The sequence below is a fragment of the Sylvia atricapilla genome, chromosome 14 (genome assembly GCF_009819655.1).
Source record: "Sylvia atricapilla isolate bSylAtr1 chromosome 14, bSylAtr1.pri, whole genome shotgun sequence".
Lineage (NCBI taxonomy): Eukaryota > Metazoa > Chordata > Aves > Passeriformes > Sylviidae > Sylvia > Sylvia atricapilla.
In genome coordinates this window covers 8448792-8468973 of record NC_089153.1, presented here as the reverse complement: position 1 = coordinate 8468973, position 20182 = coordinate 8448792, and the positions used below count along the sequence as shown (strand labels likewise).

Sequence of the window (20182 nt, the reverse complement as noted above, 5' to 3'; positions counted from 1 at the left end):
GCACACAGAGGCAGCCCTGTCCTGCAAAACTGGGCATTGAAGCACCTAGGGCACAGGATGTCCTGTGATAAATACAAAGAATTTTAAATATTACTTTGAGACTTACTATATCATCTGATTTAAGTATTCTGGCATTTTACTGACAGGTCAAAGACAAAAGGAATTCTGTAAAGTAGCACTGCACTTGCTCAGAAATGCTACACCTGAAACTTTTCAAAGGATTTTTATTCAGCGTGTTGTAGGCAACACTGTACACACATCTGGCAGTAGCTCTCAAACATCTCCAAACCTTTGAACCAATAATTTGTATGATGCATCTTGTTATTTCTATGGATAAGCTTGTTCCACAAATAATCTTGAGGTGAATTAGCCATAAAAAAAACACTGCACCTCATTTAGAAGAAACAAAGGAGCGTGGACATCGGCATAATTTCATTGTAGAGGCTCAGACATGGTCTGATGGTATGGAAAAAGTAGCCCTTGTACCTGTGGGTGACCACAGCTCTTCTCCAGTGAAACCCAACCCAACTGAAATGCTTTGGCCTGATATGGGTACACAGCTCATATATATCCCTGCATCTGAATGTTACACCACTGTAAAACAAGATACTAGGGGATAAAACTTTAAAGGTTGGTCATAAAAAGGTAATAAATGGGGATATACAAAAGGCTGATGGGAAACTTCATTTATTTCCTTGAGTTACGGATGACCCCATAACTCATGAGTGTTAGAGCGAGGCGGAGTTATGAAAGTCATGAAAGGTCATCAATAACAAGTGGAAATAAATGAGTTAGTCTATTGTATTTTCAGTTTGTGTGCATCACTCAGTGATAAATGTGACACCAATGTTGGGAGGATGAGGCCAGGAGAGAGCCCAGGAGGAGCAGAGCACCCAGCCCACTGCAGTGCTGTGCTGTGCAGTGCCATCCACCCTCCCGAGGACACAGGGCCATCTTCTCAGTGAGAACTGGGGACAAAGAGAAGCTTCTAGCTGAAGTAGAAAATAGGCAAGAAAGGTGCCAGCACAGCAAAGAAGGTGGTTTGTTGCCCTTGCCCATAGACAATATTGCTGTGGGGTGGCACATCCTGTTTTTCTCTTGGGAGGGGGGAGCTTGTCTTCAGAACACACAGAAAAGCTGAGCAAGGATCAAAAGACTCCAGCAATACCAGCTCAGGTGACTTACAGTGTAAAGTGTAGTGTAAGGGTGCAGAAAGTCTAAAGCCAACATTTTTTGTGGTGTTAGGCTGTTAGTTCAGTGGTTGTGTATTTTAGCACAGCCCCCAGTCTCCTCCCAGGCTGTGTTTTCAGGTTCCACAGTAACTGCCTCCACTCTGCCCTTGTGCAAACCCCCACAGAAGCCATGGCCAAAACAGGGCATGACGATCACTGAGAACTCACACCTTGCTCACATTTTAAGAGGAGCAATCCAAGGAGGCAGCTGTGTGTGCATTGCTCTTCCATCCATAATGGGATTATAGAGTAATCTCGGAGAGGCTGGAAAAGTAACCTTGGGAAATAAGGCATGTGTCTGGTTCTGGTTCAGATACGCTGTGTAACTGCAGCTGAATAACGTCTGCCTCTGCTTCACCTCACCATCTGTAAAGCAAGGATTTTTATGTTCTTTCCATAAAGGAGTATTACTGGGGAGAAAAAAAAAACCAGCTATGAATTGTGCAGATATTCTTGTCCTGGTGAGCCAGCCACAGAGCAGTACTCAAATGGAAAGTCACTAGAGGTAACTAAAGAAACAGTATTTTGATGAGTCAGTTAAAGAGCTAACACTCTTCCTTGCTGACAGAGTATTGAACTTCAAAATTTGGTTAGAAGGCACTGTTTTGCTGACAGTACTGCCTTTCAAAGGACATGCAAAATCAACACCTGACCATCTGTAGTCATTTAAGATTCACCCATAACATTTTTTGTAGTAGAAGGGTTGTTAACCTTGACATCGTGGGCAAATGCCAGCTTCTCCCACTCGGTGTCCATCATCAAGCATAAACAACTCACATCCCCTTCTCTCATGAAATACTCTTTTGAGTTCTTGGACACTGGATGCTGTTCATGCCTTGAGCAAGTGCAGGTTTGTGTCTCCCACTGCAAGTTGCAGCAAACCATAAGATTCAGTGATATGATCCACATAATCCTGAAGTGAGGCTGCTTTAGACCCAAAGTCTCCACAACACTGTGTGCACAAATTACCATCCATCCCATGCAGGTTTCTCCTCTCCTGCACAAGTCGTGTGCTGTGGCAGGTGTGGCAGCCAGACTTCTCCTTGGAGTGGGCTTCAAGCATGTGCAGGGCTGATGTGCCTTACATTAATGGGAAATTAGGAAGAAGGGATCTCCTTGCTTTTTACATCCTACCTTTGTAACCCTGCAGCAGCTCAGGATGCTTTACCTTTTAACATGTAACAAATTCCTGTGAGCAGTTCACTCCCTCAGATATTGCTAAGAGAAGAAGGTAGGAAAAAATAGGTTAACCAAGTGCCCAAACCACAGTAGGCAGCATCACAAAAGATCAGCGTTTCTGTGCCTCTTTGCATGAAAATATTGGGGAGCACTGTTAGACCTGTGTTAGTGTCCTTGGCTTTTCTCCTCCCTTCTGTCACTGTTATCCATAACTTAGGAATGGGGGCCCAATTCAGCCTGAAAGAAGCAGTTCTGCTGCAGTTTATGAATGTTTTGTTTGCTCAAACATCTGAAATATATTACTCTGAATCATTAAGAGCCTTTTTTCACAGTATGTCCCTGACTTCATCCTTGATGTTTCCTATATCCACATGCTGTTGATTTACAGCAAGAGTTGCTGATTTGTAGTGCAGGGGGCACTATATTTCATATCTTCAGCAGGGGAATTTAAAATTCCAGGCATAACTTTAGGTGAAGCAAAGAACAGGGATGCCTGTGGAAGTCAGCCCTTGGTGCACACCTTGAGGTACCACTGATACTTTTCATTTTTAGGAATAAGTACAGACCTCATCCTACACTTCTGCTCTAACTTATCTGAAGAGGTTTATCAAGCATTACCACAACCCTGCTGTGCTGTGAGCCTGTGTGATCCAAGCACTGCTTTGCAGAATGTCTGAGGGATTTTTCCTGTAAAGTTCATCTTGCCCATGGTTGGAGGTGAGGTTTGCCTGACTTGTGGCAGGAGCACTGTCATCTCCTTATAATGAAAGGGGGCTGGAAAATAACATCCTCTTTGATCTGACTTGGACTAAAAAGCAATGTCTTTCGGCTTATGGCACTAGTTGAAGGTATTCTCACTTACAAGATGCCCTTTTTGTAGGATCAGAGGCGATCTTTTTCAATTCCATGTGTTGGCATTTTGCTGCTTTGCTCAGTATAGTCTTAGTAAGGGGAAGGGAGAAAATAACAGAAAAAAATTGAGAAATTAGGGTTTTGGCAAAAGATGAAACATAAGACAAATTGAAGAATATTCATGTCACCTGTTCAAATAGCATAATCTAGATAATACTTCTTAAATCCCTTCCATCTAGAATTATTGACACGAACACTCTGTGTGTTCCACTGACAGGAACATCCATTCATGCACCTGGGGTCTTGCCAGAAACAGAGGAATCCCAAATACTGGTAGCTGAGTTGGTCACCAGAGTGAAAAGAAATGAAACCAGGATTCAGCAAGAAGAAACAATTTTTCCCACACTAATTTATGACATTATTAGGAGTTTGTCAGTGCAGCTCAGGAGTAGGGAGACAAGATTTGCTCTGCTCAACACAAGTCATTTTCCTGAATTATGCCTTGATTTCCCATTCCATCTTCTGGTTTTGTTGCATATTTTCATTGCAGCTCTCTAGGGCATGAAGTGCATTTCTAAAATACTTTCAATACATTTTTGTGTCACAGTTTCAGAAACAGGCAAGCGACAATAACACACTGATGTCCACGCAGCAACAGCTGAAATTTATTGTTGGGAGTCCTCTTTTATTCAAATTTCCTATGCTTACACACCTGATTGGCTGGGGCCTTAGCTCCACCCAGCTCACTGGCCAATGATATGGGTGCATTCATGGTTCAATGGGATTGGCCGAGGTTCCTTTTGAATTTGAATCCATCCTATCATTATCATATCTGGGGACTTCTTTACTTCTATTCTCTGAGGACCTCAGGCTGGTGGAGTTGGTGTTTGTTTGGGCTAATTTATCTGTGCAGCTTACAGAGCAGCCGTAGCTGTCATATTGTCCTATTTTTGAACACAGCTTTGCCCTGTGAAGCCCCGGCCATGACTGGGTCCTTTTGATGTCTGTGGCTCATATATAGAATCCAAACCAAACCTTGTCAGGCATCATGTGTGGCACTGTAACAGCATGGGGACTAATGAAATAATAGCTCCATAAATTACCATTAATTGTTTACCCAAATTAATAATAACACAGTTGATCCAATTAAAAATGCGGAATTTAAGATTACTCTGAAGGGGTATATGCCACAAAGGACTATACATCAATTAAAACACAGCAGAAGGCTTTTCACTGCATGCCCTGCAGGTATGTGTTAGATCTTAGTGAATGAATGTCATGTTATGTTTGTGAAAATCATTTCATTAGCAAAGCCATGATTTATACAATGGGTAATAAATACTGGCATCTACAAGCCAACCACTGATCTTATTAATACTTGTATTGGCTAAGGGTTTTGCACTGGAAATTTTTTAACTTTAGCATTACCATTCTGAGCAGTAACTACACTTAAATGTTGATTTCAGTAGTTTTCCTGTCACCAAGTTTTAACATAATTAAATAAGATACTTCAAAAGCAATTGAGTCATCAGGGCTGATGTTCTGGCTCTTTATGATTTACTAATTTGTATCTGAACTTTGGTGAGTAAATAAATATATTGTGGGTGTTGTTTCTGTGTCTCTGCATAAAGGAGACACAGAGGAAGGCCTGGCTGGAGCAGGTGGTGAGGAAGGCTCGTGTTCAGGCAGGAACCATCTCTGAGGATGGACACCATTGAACCATTTCTGTGATATGGTTGTTGGGATGGGCACACGGTCATGCATTCTGAAAGAATTTCTGGGCTCTTTTTCACATTTAACATGCATTATTTCTTGGAAAAACAGAGCATCTGGCTGACAATATTTGTGATGAGTGCTATGCTAAAGATCTTAAAAAGAAACTGTCTCCAGACTCTTGATGTGATGAATACTGTTATTTGTGGTGTTTGGCATATGGTGGCTATGCTGGCAAATAACTTAGCATTAAATAGTCTTTCATTTAGCCCACCAGGTTCCTGGTCTGTTTTAAATTAAATATATATTTAAAGATTGTGTTTATATTTAATGTATAGAGTTAATCAACAGTAATTCATTATATATAGTGCACTGCACATTCCTCAAATGTTCAGTTCATTGAGCTGATTTTAATTTGTGATCATTAAATGTAAACAAGGCATGTATCTACTGCAGTCAGCCTAAAAAGTCAATATTAACAGCCCTCACCAAAATGGTGAGCTCTAGGATCCTATTCTTTTAGTACAAGAGAAATCTCTGTGCTGTGGACTTCAATCGCTTGTATGGGTAGCACAGAGCCATTTAATGTCACACACAAAGAGATAACAAGATAAAATTGGTAGCAATTGAGAAGGAAACAATTAAAATATAGGAAAAAAGACCATTTTTATAGGGAGAAGGAATGGAAGTGTGCCCATTAGAGAGAAGCTGTAGCTGCCCAGTTGCTGGAAATGTTCAAGACCAAGTTGGATGGAGCTTGGAGCAACCTAGTCTGGTGAAAGGTGTCCCTGCCCACTGGATACTCTTTGAGGTCTCTTCCCACCCAAACCATTCTGTGGTGCTATGGTTCTATGATTTTAAATACTGTTGGTTGGAAGAATTTATAAAACACTGAAGCAGGCTGAGGTCTGGAGAGCAGAGGTGGGCTGAGCACTGGAGGGGTTGGCAGAGCCCAAGTGGGGCCAAGTTCTGTGATGAAAACTCAGGGAAAAGCTTCTTGAGTTTTGGCGGGGAAATTCTTTTGGTAAGAAGTGGTGCAGGCTGTCCCTGCAGAGGCAGGAGCAGGACCAGACCATGCTTTATTCCATCAGCCTCTGCTGGACCTGGGAGGCATCAAATCCAGAGGTGATGCAAGAGCTCTGCTGTGGCTGTGGGGAAGGGAGATGGACACCAGCTGTCCATGGGATGACTCTGAGGGCTGTCAGTCCCAGTCAGTGAGGTGGGGTAACTGAATCAGCAGGAATGGGAGATTTTGGACAGATCAGAACTGGGAGCAGGCTGAGCAGAAATAAGGCAGAAGGGCTAAAAAAGTTCTTTATGGCAAATAATCTCTCTCTGAGGCCACATAACTCAGCTAAAGCAAACATGTCAAAGGTGCTCATGAGCATTTCTGAAGACAATTTAATGGTGAAGGGTGTTACAGGAAAATCCAGGGAGCAATGAATCATTTCTACCTCCAGAGCTGCATTTGAATAGTTGAAAATAAGGTTGAGGATATAAGATAAGAAAAATAAAATTGTTGAATAGCTGTCCTCTAACTAAGTCCTGTCTGTTCTGTGCAAACCTGGTGTATGCCAACAGAATGAGAAGGGTGCTGGGCAGCCCAGGTGATGGAGGCTGTCACTGCTCCCCACTCCTGCAGCTACTTCCCATCACAATCAGAATGTTCTTCTAGTGCCAGGGGGTTTTATGTGACATAAGACTTATAAGTCTGAATGATAAAGAACAGCTTCCATAAATCATTTTGCTCTGCAGATGTAAAAGTTTCAAGACACTACTGTCAGGCTGGTACACAAAGTACAACTGGCCACATTTTGCCAGCATATCTTGCTTTTCAATATGCTTTTTTAATATGGTAGTCTGGGTGATTTGTTTTTCCTATTACTTTCAAGGATGCAGCATTTATCATTTTTTACTGGAATTCAAGTTTCTTGCAGCAAAGACTTCAAATCTCGGCTTTGAAGTATTTTTTGTGTAATTAAATTTCAGTTTTATATGTGGATTTTATCTGTGAACCTTGGAGGGGCTTTAATGAGAAATCCAACATGCTTCTGGGTATTTGTGTGACCCCTATTATCATGGTTCCAAGAAATCTTTTTAGACACCTTATTCCTAGAATGTCCTGGAGAGGTTTCATATGGGGGAAACTGAGGCAGAGTAGGGTTTGACTGTCTAGACAAAAACTAAATCTGCTTGTCCTGCTGTGACTAAAGCTTGACACTCTCTCTGGAGCTCTTTGCAAAGAATTCTACTCCACTGAAGAAGCCACCTTGGTGGCTGTACTTACCCATTCCTTACTGGTCCCTTCCAAACCTTTTAGTCGTCCACCTTGATTCCAAATCTTGTCTCAATGTCCCAGTTGCCTGCCCAGCATTGCCCTGGAGCTGTGACAGATTACCCAGTTAAAGGGTCTTCTCTGCAGGGGTTTCTGCAGAGAAGTGTTTAAGCAGGACAAAACCCACCCACAGCAAACAATGCTGTGTTTCCTGTTGATAGCAGGAAACCAGGGATTTTCTTTAGGAACTGTTCTTTGCTTTCTGCTTTCCCTGCACCGTCCTCTACAGAAAGAAATGTTATTGAATTACCTGGTTCTTTGCTGGTTCTCTGCACATTCCTGACTTTCTCCTAAACTTCAGTCAGGTGGTTCTGAACAAGGGAAGGACATGGTGAGAGTGCTGATGCCGAAGGTTTTACCAACTAATGTGTTTTGAAAATGCAAGATGTTTGCTGGGTAAATGTTGCTGCAGAACAACTTTGCTGTATCCCCACTGGCTAAATTTGTGCTGTTTGTGCCATCTCGAGATTGGTACATCATTGCAGCACACATTCAACTGGTCACCTCCCAGGGCAGGACCAGCAGCACCTCAGGAGGAGAAGAAATGCATCACAGGTGGTTTGGGTTGGAAGGGTCCTCAAAGATCATGAAGTTCCAGCCCCTCTACCATGGTCAGGGTCACCCTCCACTAGACCAGTTATTCCAAACCCCATCCAACCTGAAGTATGTCAGGTTCTGTCTTGGAATTGGCATGAGCACAGGAGAGCAGAGTCCTTGCATTTATTAAGCATCCTGAACATAGCTGTAGTCAGGAAAGATGCAAAATCCAGATAATCACCACAGCTAAATTTGCAGTCATCCATAGAAAGCAATGAAAGCTCCATGAAAAACGTTCCTAATGTTTATTTACAACTCCAAAGGTGTGTTCTCCCTACTTTGGTTGTTTATGAGCACAATAAATGTGGGAATATGAAAGAAATATGCATGCTTCATTTTAAATGCTTGGGATTTTTTTCACAAACTCTTAATCTGAGGTTTAGAAGAAATGTGAGGTTGGTTTCTAGGATCCTTGTTTTCTGGTTCATCCATTTTTCCATGTATCAGATTCATTGCCTGATGCTGGCTGGGAACTCAAAGGAAAATGGACAGAGAGTGAAAGATTAGAGCAGTTTGATAAAGCCATTTTTGATGACTCAGGGGTTTTCTATTACATGTGAGTGTTTCTGGAACCTCAAATATCCCATGGCCTGACGTGTCTCTATATTTGAAGTGATTTATGTACACATCTTAGTGATTCCCACGAGTCATGTTGAACTTAATGTTCTGACAGTATTTCCATGATAAACCCTAGGGCTTTATAGAGCATCCATAAAAATTCACTCCAGGGAGAAACTTGGCATGCCCATCCTCCACCAGAAGCTATCTTCTTCTGCCTTAAATTAGGTATAAATCAGTTCAGCTGTTGTCACTTAGAAAAGTTACAGAAATAACTTTAGTGATTTTGTGGGTTGTTTTTTTATTTTTTTTTTTTTTTTTTGTTCTGAAACTCTGAAATATCGTAGTTTCAATATTGGTAGTGGCTGTTCAAAGTCTTGTTGGTTTGACAGAACCTGCCTGTGCTAAAGAGTTCTCAGTCTCAAAGCTAAGGAATTTCTGAATTAGGAGAAACTTTTCAACTCCTAAAAATACTGAAATAAACCTTTTAAAAGAGACGACTGTTGCTTTTGTGGCAATAAAAAACTGATGTTTATTGTGTCTTACAGTTCCAGTAGGATAGAAGATGTGAAACTCAAAGAGCAGCTGCAGCCCTTCTGTCCCCAAAAACTCATAATGTTCTTTATTTTTTGGTGGGGTCAGTGAGAGATTTTAATTCTGCTCTCCCACAGTTATTTGGAAAGAGGCAGAGGAAGACCTTGTAGTGTGATTTTGGCTATTTTTAAGAAAAAGAGACAAGTCTTTACATTTCTAAACCTGTAAACAGGTTGCTCAGAGCAGCTGTGGCTGCCCCATCCCTGGAAGTGTCCATGGCCACGTTGGATGGGGCTTGGAGCAGCCTGGGATAGAGGAAGGTCCCTGCCCAGGGCAGGGATGGTGGAATGAGATGAACTTTAAAGTCCCTTCCAGACAAAACCATTCTGTGATTCTGTGACTCCCTGAGGAATTCTGAGAACCTGTTAGACCATTAGCAATTTTATTTTTCAGATTAATAAATTGGCTGGGGAAATGCATGGCTGCTACAGTCTCAGCAGGACACTCTTGGTACAGCATGGGAATATTTTATCAGAAATTAATCATATCAACATTGCTCTCTATCTGTAGGAAATAAAAATTTAAAATAAAAACAAATGCTTTTATGTAAACTTTTCTCTAAAATAGACTACTTATGCCTATTTACATAATGAATCAATCACTACCCTCAGGAGATTAGACAATTAAGCACTGAACAACTTATATTTATTCATGTACTTTTAAGAATGAATTAATTATCCCTTCCTGCACAAACTCAATGTTTTCCCTCTGATTAGTAGCAGGAGGACAGTGATGGGGTTTTGTGATGGAAAGTCTGTTGCTTGTTTTCTTCTAAAAAAATGGAAAACAAATTGATCATTAGGATAAAGTACATAGGAAAGCTGTGTTTGGGTAAAAGTCAATTATAAACAGTTTTTAGCACATTTATTAGCAATGTGAATATGCTTGATACAAATTCCTATGGGAGAGCTGGAATTCTTTTTTTAAATATGTGTGATTTTTTTGAGGACTTTGTATATAATTTAGATAATTGTTTAAGCAGCTGTTCGAACAGAGCTTGGATCTCCAGATGTGACATTTCCAGTGCAGATGGCTCAAAATTACTCACCTGAAGATTCTCTCCAGTCAGTTCTTGGGAGCAGATCACCAAGGCAGGCAGGGTGAGCCAGGGTCCCAAGTGGGCTCAGAAGGAGATGGAGGCACCCTCTCAGATGTGGCACCAGCCTCCAAATCTGAGGTTTTAGAGATCTGAATTTATCCTCAAATGCTGTCAAATCCAACTGGAAATGATGCTCATCTTCCCCTGGAGCATCTCTTCACTCTTTCAGAGGGGAATATACAGGTATTTCATAGAACCAGGACAGTGGGGTCTGAGTGAAGCTCTAATCCCCTTAGAAGCTGGCCCAGACTCTGACATTAAATATGTTTTTGAAGTTACGCTTTATTTTCTGCAGCATATTCTCATTATATAAACAATCAACTACTCTGAGCAACCTGGTCTAGTGGAAGTTGCTCCTGCCCGTGGGAAGGGGTTGACAAGTTGAGCTTTGAAGGTCTATTCCAACCCAAACCATTCTATGAAATGTCATCAATAGCACAAAATGGGCTCAGTCGCTGAAGAAGAATAAAAGGTATCATAGTATTTAATTATTTCAATAGCTGTTTTTCCCTTACATTTGCTCTAAGTCACGGTGACATGGGCTAGGCAGGGATGAGAGGCAGCGTCCTTACCACCACACCAGAGCTGAGTGTCGTGGGGACTTGCACACATATATTTTGAATTCCACAATATGACCTGGTTTAGCTTCAAATATGAGGTTGGGCCCTATCTCAGGGAGTCATAGCCTGTGGCCATCAAGAGTAATGACAGAAGAGTGCTCCAGGTACTAAATTCTGCTAGATACAGAATCATGCATTTTTATGACTTTTAAGCAGCATTGGTAATTTAGTAGAGAATTTACAATAAAATGCTTTCTGAAGTAGCCCACAAAAGCTCCTGAGGATTTATAAATTATGTTAAGAACCTGAATTATTGCAGTTACAAAATAAAGCTGAGATATAAACATTTCTACTCAGCTTTATAAGTAATTTTCTTGTTCCCATTAATTAAGTTTGCAGTCCGTAGAGGTAAATCTTTTTGAGGGACACTGAGCTCCTGAGATGTCCCCCAGTGACAGCAGGACATTGGTAGGTCACACCAAGGGTGGCCAGAGGCAGAGCCACTTCCTGGTGGTGTTTTTCACAGGTTATAAAGCCAGAAGCCTCATCCCAGTCACCTGCACTGAACTGATGTAGGAGCTGTAGGAATTCTCTGGGTTCATTAATTGTGAACAACTCTAATCATGTTCATTAACAACTCTAAGGTTGTTAATTAATAACATAAACAACTCTAGTAGCATGACTGGCTTTCCTCTAATTCTAAGTTGGCATTCAGAAAATGGAGTTTTTTCTCTGGGTGATGGATTATCCTTTCACCTGACTCTGGGCAGGTGAGAAGATGTCAAATGTGTCTGGGTAGGACCAGGTTGTTGAGCCTTAATAACCAGCAAAATGTGATGGCATGGCAATGTTTTTTCTGAAGATAAAACAGCCAGTGGGAGAGCTTTGCAAAGGCATGCAAACCCAGGGTGATTGTTGTATTGAGGTTGTTATTAATTATTTGGTCTATAGAGTAGGGTAAAAACTAAATCAAGGCGTAATGTGAGTAATTTATAAGCATACTATACCATGTTTTACAGATTCAGACCCAGTGTGAATCACCCTTCATTGTGTTTAGCCTCTCCCTGCTGTGACTAACCAGATGACATCCCACCCCAGTGTGTCCCCAACAGTATCACCAGAGTCCTTCCTTGGCTGGCCAAACTCCACCTTCAGCTGCATGTATAGAAATGCATCTCACATATAACACGGTCATTTTAAAGTCAATTAGAGCTGCAGTTGGCTCAGCTTTAAGAGGGTCTAAGACTTCTCCAAACTCTATGCATCTCATCAAAATTATTGGAGAAGAGAGTAATTATAAAAGGTATACCCTGTATGGGAATACAGCTGGAAGGCAGAACTCAGACTACTGTTCACCTGGTTACAGAAGTAGATGTGCTGACTTTGGTGGGCCACAAACCCTGGAAAGCCACAGAACCCTGGAAGAGGAACCAAAAGATAATGGTGTGCTTTGTTTGGGACAAATCATGCAGGGCCATACATGCCTGTGTGAGTCTGTGCAAAGCTATCATTAACAATGTGACTAAGAGATGTGATTGTTGCTAATTTTAGCCATAGCTGAAAAGGTATATATACTGAGCTCTGTAGTCAGTAAACTGGATTCATGCATGCCAACCATGGGGACCTCATCTCTTGAATCACTGACATCCTGGTTTTAACTGTGTTCTATTAATTGTTTTTATTTTCTTGATTCAATTAGCTCCTCACCTGAAAGTGTGTTCAGCTAGAGAGCCCTTTTTTTTCTGTTGAAACAAATGCTGAAATCACCACTGACCTTCATGGCCACAAGGCAATAAACAGATTTTACTAATGCAGTGCATAAACACAGCTGCAGGACTTGTGGAATTAAGTAGACAGTAAAGTTTCCATCCCATTAAATCACCCCTGACTTGAACCATTGCTGGAGAAACTTTATTTAGGGCTGTGTTACCCATGCTTCAGTCCACAAACAACAGGTCTTTGCATTAATTTGGAGGCAAGAAATCAGTGCTGGAGACTTTGTTTGAAAGTCATTCACCTGTTGAACATCAAACAAGGCTATGTTTTGGTTCATTGTCTCCGTTCTGAGGATGAGTTATGGGATTAAAAAATGATTGCCTTGTCTCATAAGCAGGATCTAAGCAATGGAACGAGAGTAGATTAAATATCATGGGGAAATTCTTCCCTGTAAGGGTGGTGAGGCCCTGGCACAGGATTCTCAGAGAAGGTGTGGATATCTCATCCCTGGAAATGTTCCAGACCAGGCTGGATGGGGCTTGGAGAAATCTGGTCTAGTGCAAGGTGTCCTTGACCACAGCGAGGGATTGGAGTGAGATGATTTTCCAACCCAAACCGTTCTGCAATTCTATGATACTCTGTTTCAGCAAGACAAGATATCCATGAACAACAGTAGCAGTGATTAAAGATGGCTACAGTGCATTAAAATGTGTATTTTCTTTAGATTTAAGGGAACAGATCTAATTAATGATATTAAGCACCATTTAAAGTGGGAAATCTGTTTCTGTAGGTAGTGCAGCACAAGCAAAGGCAGGTGCCCAGCATTGCTATGTAAATTATCTCCACACAGTGCTACATCACTGGGATTTTCTCCATAGATGTTTGTTCCTGGTTGCTCCCTGTAATGACCTCAATTATACATGTCTTCATTGTGAAATTATGATTGCCTTTGGTGGGCTGCAAATGACAGCAGATAAAAAGATTTCCATGATAAACCATCACAACAGGTAATACCTGCTGCATTAGTATTCAGAGCTTGTGAAGGTGCAGTGTAGCTCCAGCTTAGCACCTTAAATAGCACTGGAGAGGAGGAGGGACAGAGGAAAATGTTCAGCGATATCTTGACACTTTTTTACAAGGTAAGGAATTACGAAGACTTCACATTCTCACATGTCACTGTGGGACCTGGTATTGCAAGAAATTTAATGTAAGAACATCAAGATGGTGACAGCTGGGTCACCAAAGGTGCTTAGTGCTTCAGGCTGAATATCATACCAGGCAGGAAAGGTGGGAGAGGATGGACAAGAGTGGTCCCTGCCCTGAATAACCCCTTGGCACTAACCCCCAGCCTGCAGGGAGGGGTCCCCTTACCCTCCTGAATAAGGCAGATGGCCTGGAGGTGGCACTGCCCTAATTCCTGGACCACACAGTGTCCAGGCACTGAGCTGCTGCCATCACCAATGGAGGGTTTGTGGTGTCCTGATTGCCTTTCACTGACCTTGATTTTGTTCCACATTTAGTGTCTCCCATCTGCGTGATCAGGGGTTAGTCCTGGTCCTCTGATGCACAGGCACGTGCTTACACCAATTCCTTTGTAAGGAATTTTTTTTACGAAGGTTTTACCTCTGTCTGGAACCATTAAAAATTGAGTAAAGAATGATAGCATCCCTTTCTCTGATGATAGCATCTCTCTCTGATGGCAGAATAGTTAACAGGAACTTATTTCCAGCTGGAATAATCTGAGGAGCTATTTCAGCTGAAATCCCAAAGAAGAATATCAGGTTTGACCCAACTTGTTAGCTATGGTCAGCAAGGACTGATAGTATGAATATGTTGAAGACTGATAGTTTCCATAGCTGAACCTATGTAATGTAGAAAAATGGTTTGTATGCATCATCCTGCAGGATTTCCAAATGAACTTAACATTGCTTGACTTTAGGACCAAACTCCATTCCAATTTATGTTCTTCTGCAAATGAGCACCCTTTGAATATTGCCTATTTGTTCTGTTCAGTTTTATGCCCGTGGTAAAAATTCTTTTATCTCCTAAAGGTTTTTAAAAATAAAATGAACAGTGTTCAATATTTAATCTAGAAACTCTACACAAAATCATTATGGTGACTTGAATAATTTTTCCACATAAACCAATAGCAGCAGTGTCTAAGCTCTATAACTTAATACAATATTGAGTCTTTTAAAAGAGTTTGAAAAACCTCACCTCTTGCATCATCTTAGGGAGTCCTGTTTCCTCCCCAATACACCTGCTTGTATAAGGAAATCTTTTCTGTTGAAAACAAAAAAGCAATAACTGAAACCACACAAAGTAATTCTGTATTACTAGAAAGGCTTTTAACTGTTAATAAGAGTCCCTCAAATGTACTGGTAATAAGGTGCTGTCAAATATACTCCATAGAAATACTCTAAAAAGCAGTGTATTTGTATTGTTAAAGTGGTCTGTGCTAATTACATGCTTTAACATAAAAAGCTCATCTCTTGGCCTCATATGGTTCATCCAAGAAAGGCAGCTGTGCAAGGTGTCTTCTTAATTAAAAGCTAATGTGTTTTTCATTAGTGTGCTTCTAAAAAGGAAAAGCCAGAGCCTCTTTAGCAATTGTTTGTTAGATGGGCAGGAAGCCTTAAATTCAACTTCAAGAGAACACTGAAAAAGCATTGCTGAAGGAGGAGCTTATGGAAGCCCAGCATGAGCCAGGGAATTCAAGGCACCATGAAAAACAGCAGAAGGAATTAAAGAAAACAGCAGTATGATGAAAAAACAATTGTCTTGTAAATGAATGGCCCTTTATTTCATTTCTCCTCAAGATGAGCTGTCCTCATTAGCCCTACTGCATGCTACAAATTATTGTAATTATCAGTTCTTTATCCTGTCAAGTGCACTCCAAATATTTTATTCATTAAAAAAAAAGCTCTTCATTATGTAGAAAATAACTACATTATTAGCCCCTGTGTGCTGTTTACATGCTTCAGGCAGCTGGATGAGCATGGTGGGATGGACTCTGCATCCCTGGAAGTGTTCAAGGCCAGGTTGGATGGGGCTTGGAGCAGCCTGGTCTAGTGAAAAGTGTCCCTGCCCACGGCAGGGGTTGCAAAGATGGTAATTTATGACCCTTCCAACCCAAACCATTCAGTGGTTCCCCGGGATATCTCTATTCCTATGGCCCAATGCCCCTGAATTGCCACATCCAGAAGGCACCTGAAGGCAGTGTGATTTAGTCATGTGTTATGTCTTCCCAGATTAGTTGCTGCCTGCTCAGTAATCTTGAATGGGTAATGTTCTCCTTCCCAATTCATCTCCCCTTTTGATTTTTAAGGTTTGATGGTCAAACTGTGTCAGTCTTCTCATGTAATGCCTCTGGGAGCCCTCATAACACGAATAGTAGCACCACATTGTCAAACATTCCTAATTTCGATCAACCATCTGTCAAAACTATAGTTACCTTTTATTTAAAACAGCTTCTACTCTTCCTGAAACAGTGCTGGGAATTTTAAGTGGGAGAAATGCTCGCTGCTGGCAGACACAACAATGCTTTGGACCCTGCAGCCCAAAGTCAGCCTCAGATCCACAATGGTGCATACACTTTGTGACACATAAACTTTGTGGAAGAAGCAGAAGAGAAGGGATGCCAGGCTGTTGGAGTATGTTTTTACAAGCAGGTTTTGCACTAATTCTTCTCAATCAGTTGCTATTCCAGAGCACTGAGTCTGTCCAGGCTGCCCAAGGCTGCTGAAATAGACTGAGTGTTTTAGTGACAGATTTAAGAGGTTTGCTACTCAAGAGATGTTAAAGCAATTTTTCAATTAGGCAATATGTGAAAAGATGGAAAATTGTGCTTGTGATTGTCAAAACTGAGGGTTTTTTCATTTTTATTCCATGCAAGTGACATTCATATCTTGTGTGGGATGAGTTGTGAGGTAAGTGGACAGGATGAAGAGTAACTTTACCAGTTCATGGGAGGGATTAACCTGAGCCCTGTATGTCATTTTACAGTGTCAGCACCACTTGAAGTGGTTTTTCCCAAAGCACATGGCCTTGGGGTGAGGCAGCATCAGTCTCTTTCATCTGTGTTTTACTGCTGTTGTTGCCAGTGGACATGAGGAAGGAGGAGCCTTGGTACTGGGAGAGGTTGTTTCATTCCCCAGCCCAGGTTTTAGAGTTGATGAAGCAAAGTAACTCCAGCTATGAACATTCCCTGTTCCTCTCAATGGTCCATTACCTTGAAAGACCAGATTTCATCATTTACACACAATGCAGTTTTCTTATTGCAGAGCTTGGGAATGAGAGGAAGCAAAAGCCATCGTGTGAATGACACAGCTGTGGCTGCAGGAGCTTGGAGAATGTGGCCAGATTACCTGGTCTCTTGTCTCACTGCTGCCAAAATGCTCCATCATGGTAACCTGAGTCCAGGGTAATTCTGGTATCAGATCTGACCTTTCTGTGTGACCACACATGGCAAAAGGTGCAGCCACATCTCATGTTATTGGCCCGAAGGGAACAAGGTGGCATAGTGTAGTTTCAGAGAGCTGGTGGTGAGGTTTTACATAAGGTCTGCTGCCTCAGGAGTTTCTTTTGTGTGACTCACATAAGTCAGAATAACTGGGTCTTTTTTAAATAAAATATTAGAAAGCTTTTTTTTTTTTTTTTTTTTAAGGCACCTGGTGCCGTATGTGGCTGGGTTTGGTAAACGTTTTCATGCTTGGTGACTTACAGTGTTTGGGCAATTTGAAACTAGGTTTATCTGTATTTCAGTGGCAGCAGTCTGACCTTCATTATTCTTCTTCAAGGAATAATCATGACTCATTCTTGTACCTTTTTAAAAGACTTGAAGAAGAATGTTTTAGAGAAACAAGCCCAGATGATCTCAAGCCAGAGAGCCTTTCCTTGCCCTCCTACTGCTCACTGCTTTGTATAAACTAGTGCACCTGGCTGGCCAGCTGACCATCTCAGTGCCAGCTGGAATCCTAGAAACTTAGAATTTGGGGTTTTAGTGTATAGCAATGCATATGAGTCAAGACGGAGGATTTGGGGTGTTGTCTTTGTCCTTCTTCACCTTCTTCTTCCATCTTTTTCATGGTTTTCGGTGGTTTTCTGTAATTGGATGAAAAATGTCCACATTGCGGGCCTTTGGTGGTCATTATTGGGTCAAAAGTATAAATAATATAGGTGTCACTTCGTTATTGGGTAATTATCTCTTAAATAGCCTTGGTAAGAGTTAGAAGGTGGCCATTTTACCTCATTTCCCTAACTTGCTAGTTAAGCTCATGGCGTGTGAGCCTGTAAATACTGTAAATAGATAAGATATAATAAACATTCCGTCCGAACTCGAGCTTGGCATTTCCAGTGTTATTCATCCTGACCTTGGCAGAAGAGAAGAACAGAAGCCAAAACCCTTCCAAGTGCCCTCATGCCACAGCTAAGATGTGTCAGGAAAGGGATTCAGGCAGTTTGATTGAAACAGACTCAGTCTGTCCCTTGTCTTTATGGTTTATAGGGGTTTTTTGTATAGCGTAGGTACCCCATTTCCTCGCCAAAGTCCTCCAGCGTTATTCTCAGAATGAGAAAGGAAGTCAGAGAGGGGAGAAGAGGAGCAGTGTGGGAACTGAAAGTGGTCAGAACATGGATTCTTGGGTTCCAGACAGTGCCTTGGAGCCTGTGGGAAAGCCAAGGACAAAACTCTCTCAGTCTGGCCTGAGAAATCATGAGGGGGAACCCAAAACAATCCCTATAAACAATCCCTGTAGATAGCCTCCTCCTGACACCTTGGTGTTTTTCCAACTTGTTTACTGGTAGAGATGTTTACAAAAAGGTGGTGCCCTAAAGGACCAATCCTATTCATTGTACTGAAACACTGTATGAAAGGAATCTGTCTCTCAATAAACTTTGCTATAAGCCCTCTGAAGAAATCAGTGTCGTTACATGAGCCGTCCTGAATCTAACGATAGAGCAGCTTCCCTGTGTGGTGTTTGATGCTATCCCTGTTGTTTTCCCTTTGCAGAGGTGGTTCAGCTGAGCCTGCCAGAGGAGCAGAGGGTCACTGTCACCACCATCACCGTGGGGCTGAGCACTGTGCTGACCTGTGGCATCCGCGGGGCGCTGCGCCCTCCCATCGTCTGGAAACGCAACGGCGTCGTCCTCAACCTGCTCGACCTGGAGGACATCAACGTAGGTCCTGAGCCTCTCCTGCCCTTCTCTGGGCAGGGCCTCGAGTATGGCCTCACTTAACAGATGGTAGTTGGAGGGTGCAACTTATTTCTTATGGTTATGGAAAGTGGCCATAATGTTTAGGTTGTATGTGAATATGTCCCAGGAATAAAAGCGAAGCAGCATATATGCAGAAGAGAGCAGGAGTACTTGGAATATGATATATGAAATTATGCTTTTTTGTTGGTGCAACCTGGGGTGCAGAGACCTTGAAACTCAGGGGAAAAAAAGCTCTACAGACCATTCACTCCTCTGGGTGTCTTTCCTAGTACAACAAAACAGGTTCATTAAGAACGTGAAACAAAACATTTAGGGTTGGCTATGAATCTCTCCTCTCTTTAAACCAAGTAATCTGGTTTTATCTCTGATCTTCCTGTTTCACTTGCCTTTGAGTCAATTCTCCTCTCTCATCCCTTGGCTGTTATTTCTGACAAGCAGTTTAAAAATGGGATTGTTCAGCAGGGTGTGGCCATGCCCTCGCAGGAAGGAAGATGAATCTCTTTTAATTCACAGTGCTGGTCCAATCTGTGAGTCATAGTTGGTAGGAAAGACAATACCTGAATGATGGTATAAACTTACTCATTTATTTAATAACATTTAATTATGGAGAGAGTGGGAAGTAGTGTACAAAAAATATGGTCTGTATTTCATTTCTATTTGCATTAAAGTACATGGTAAATCAGGTTTTATTTTAATTACACTACAGCAAAAGTTGATTTATATTTTTGTTCAGTTCTTGTTAATTTGATAGCCACTCAGTTCAGAGTTGTTACAGTCAATGCTATAGCTCCCTAAATTGTTGTGTATCCAGGATTGCTGAAATGGGAAAAATCTTTGGTTTATTCTTCTGCAGTAAAATGTGAAAATTACAGCACATGGGACAGAAATACACACAGCATCTCAGTACTTTATTTGTTGACTCTTCCTTAACAGGAAAATCATGTGCACCATGTATAGGTAATTACTGTGTGCACAAACACAGTAATTAAAGCCATCTAAACATCTTTTTCTTTTCATCAGAGCAAGTGTTAGCCTTTTAAATTTTTTTGTATTTCTTGTCACTTTGAGCTTGACTTGGAAATGCAGCAGAGCCTCTGAAGGCTCAAGAGCAGTCTTAGGATTTGTTGACCAAAAATAATGAAAATTCCAGGTATTTAGCTCACATTTATGAAATTTTTGTTATGATGACATTAATCTTAAAGAACTAAAGTTCCTAGGTGAACTGGACACAAATGGACAGTCCAAGAATCTGAGTAGAACCACATTATTGAAGGACTGATGGCACTTGGCTCTGAGGGTTCATTTGCAACTCCTACTGTTTTAAACAGAGTGTTGAATATGCTTTCAGACCAAAATGCCTGTTCCTCATGTAATTTGGCATCAGCCCAAGTGGATTTCTGGTTTGCTTATAAGTAATTCTGTTTCTCATTGGTGATTCTGTGTTAAGAGGCAGAGTTATGTCCTTGCACATGAGCTGACAGGTTCCTGAATGATTCAACGCTCCCATGGAGTGTAATACATCAGGCAAAAA

The 20182-nt window shown here is 41.5% G+C and overlaps 1 protein-coding gene across 2 annotated transcripts in view; it reads left to right on the top strand.

The window, feature by feature from the left end:
- The window catches only part of FSTL4 (follistatin like 4), a 206963-nt gene that overhangs the window by 149110 nt on the left and 37671 nt on the right, over positions 1–20182 (top strand). For both annotated transcript variants that reach the window (XM_066328808.1, XM_066328807.1), the window contains exon 6: positions 18446–18612. In XM_066328808.1, coding sequence (XP_066184905.1) covers positions 18446–18612 — 167 coding nt within the window. The remainder of the gene's footprint in view (positions 1–18445; positions 18613–20182) is intronic.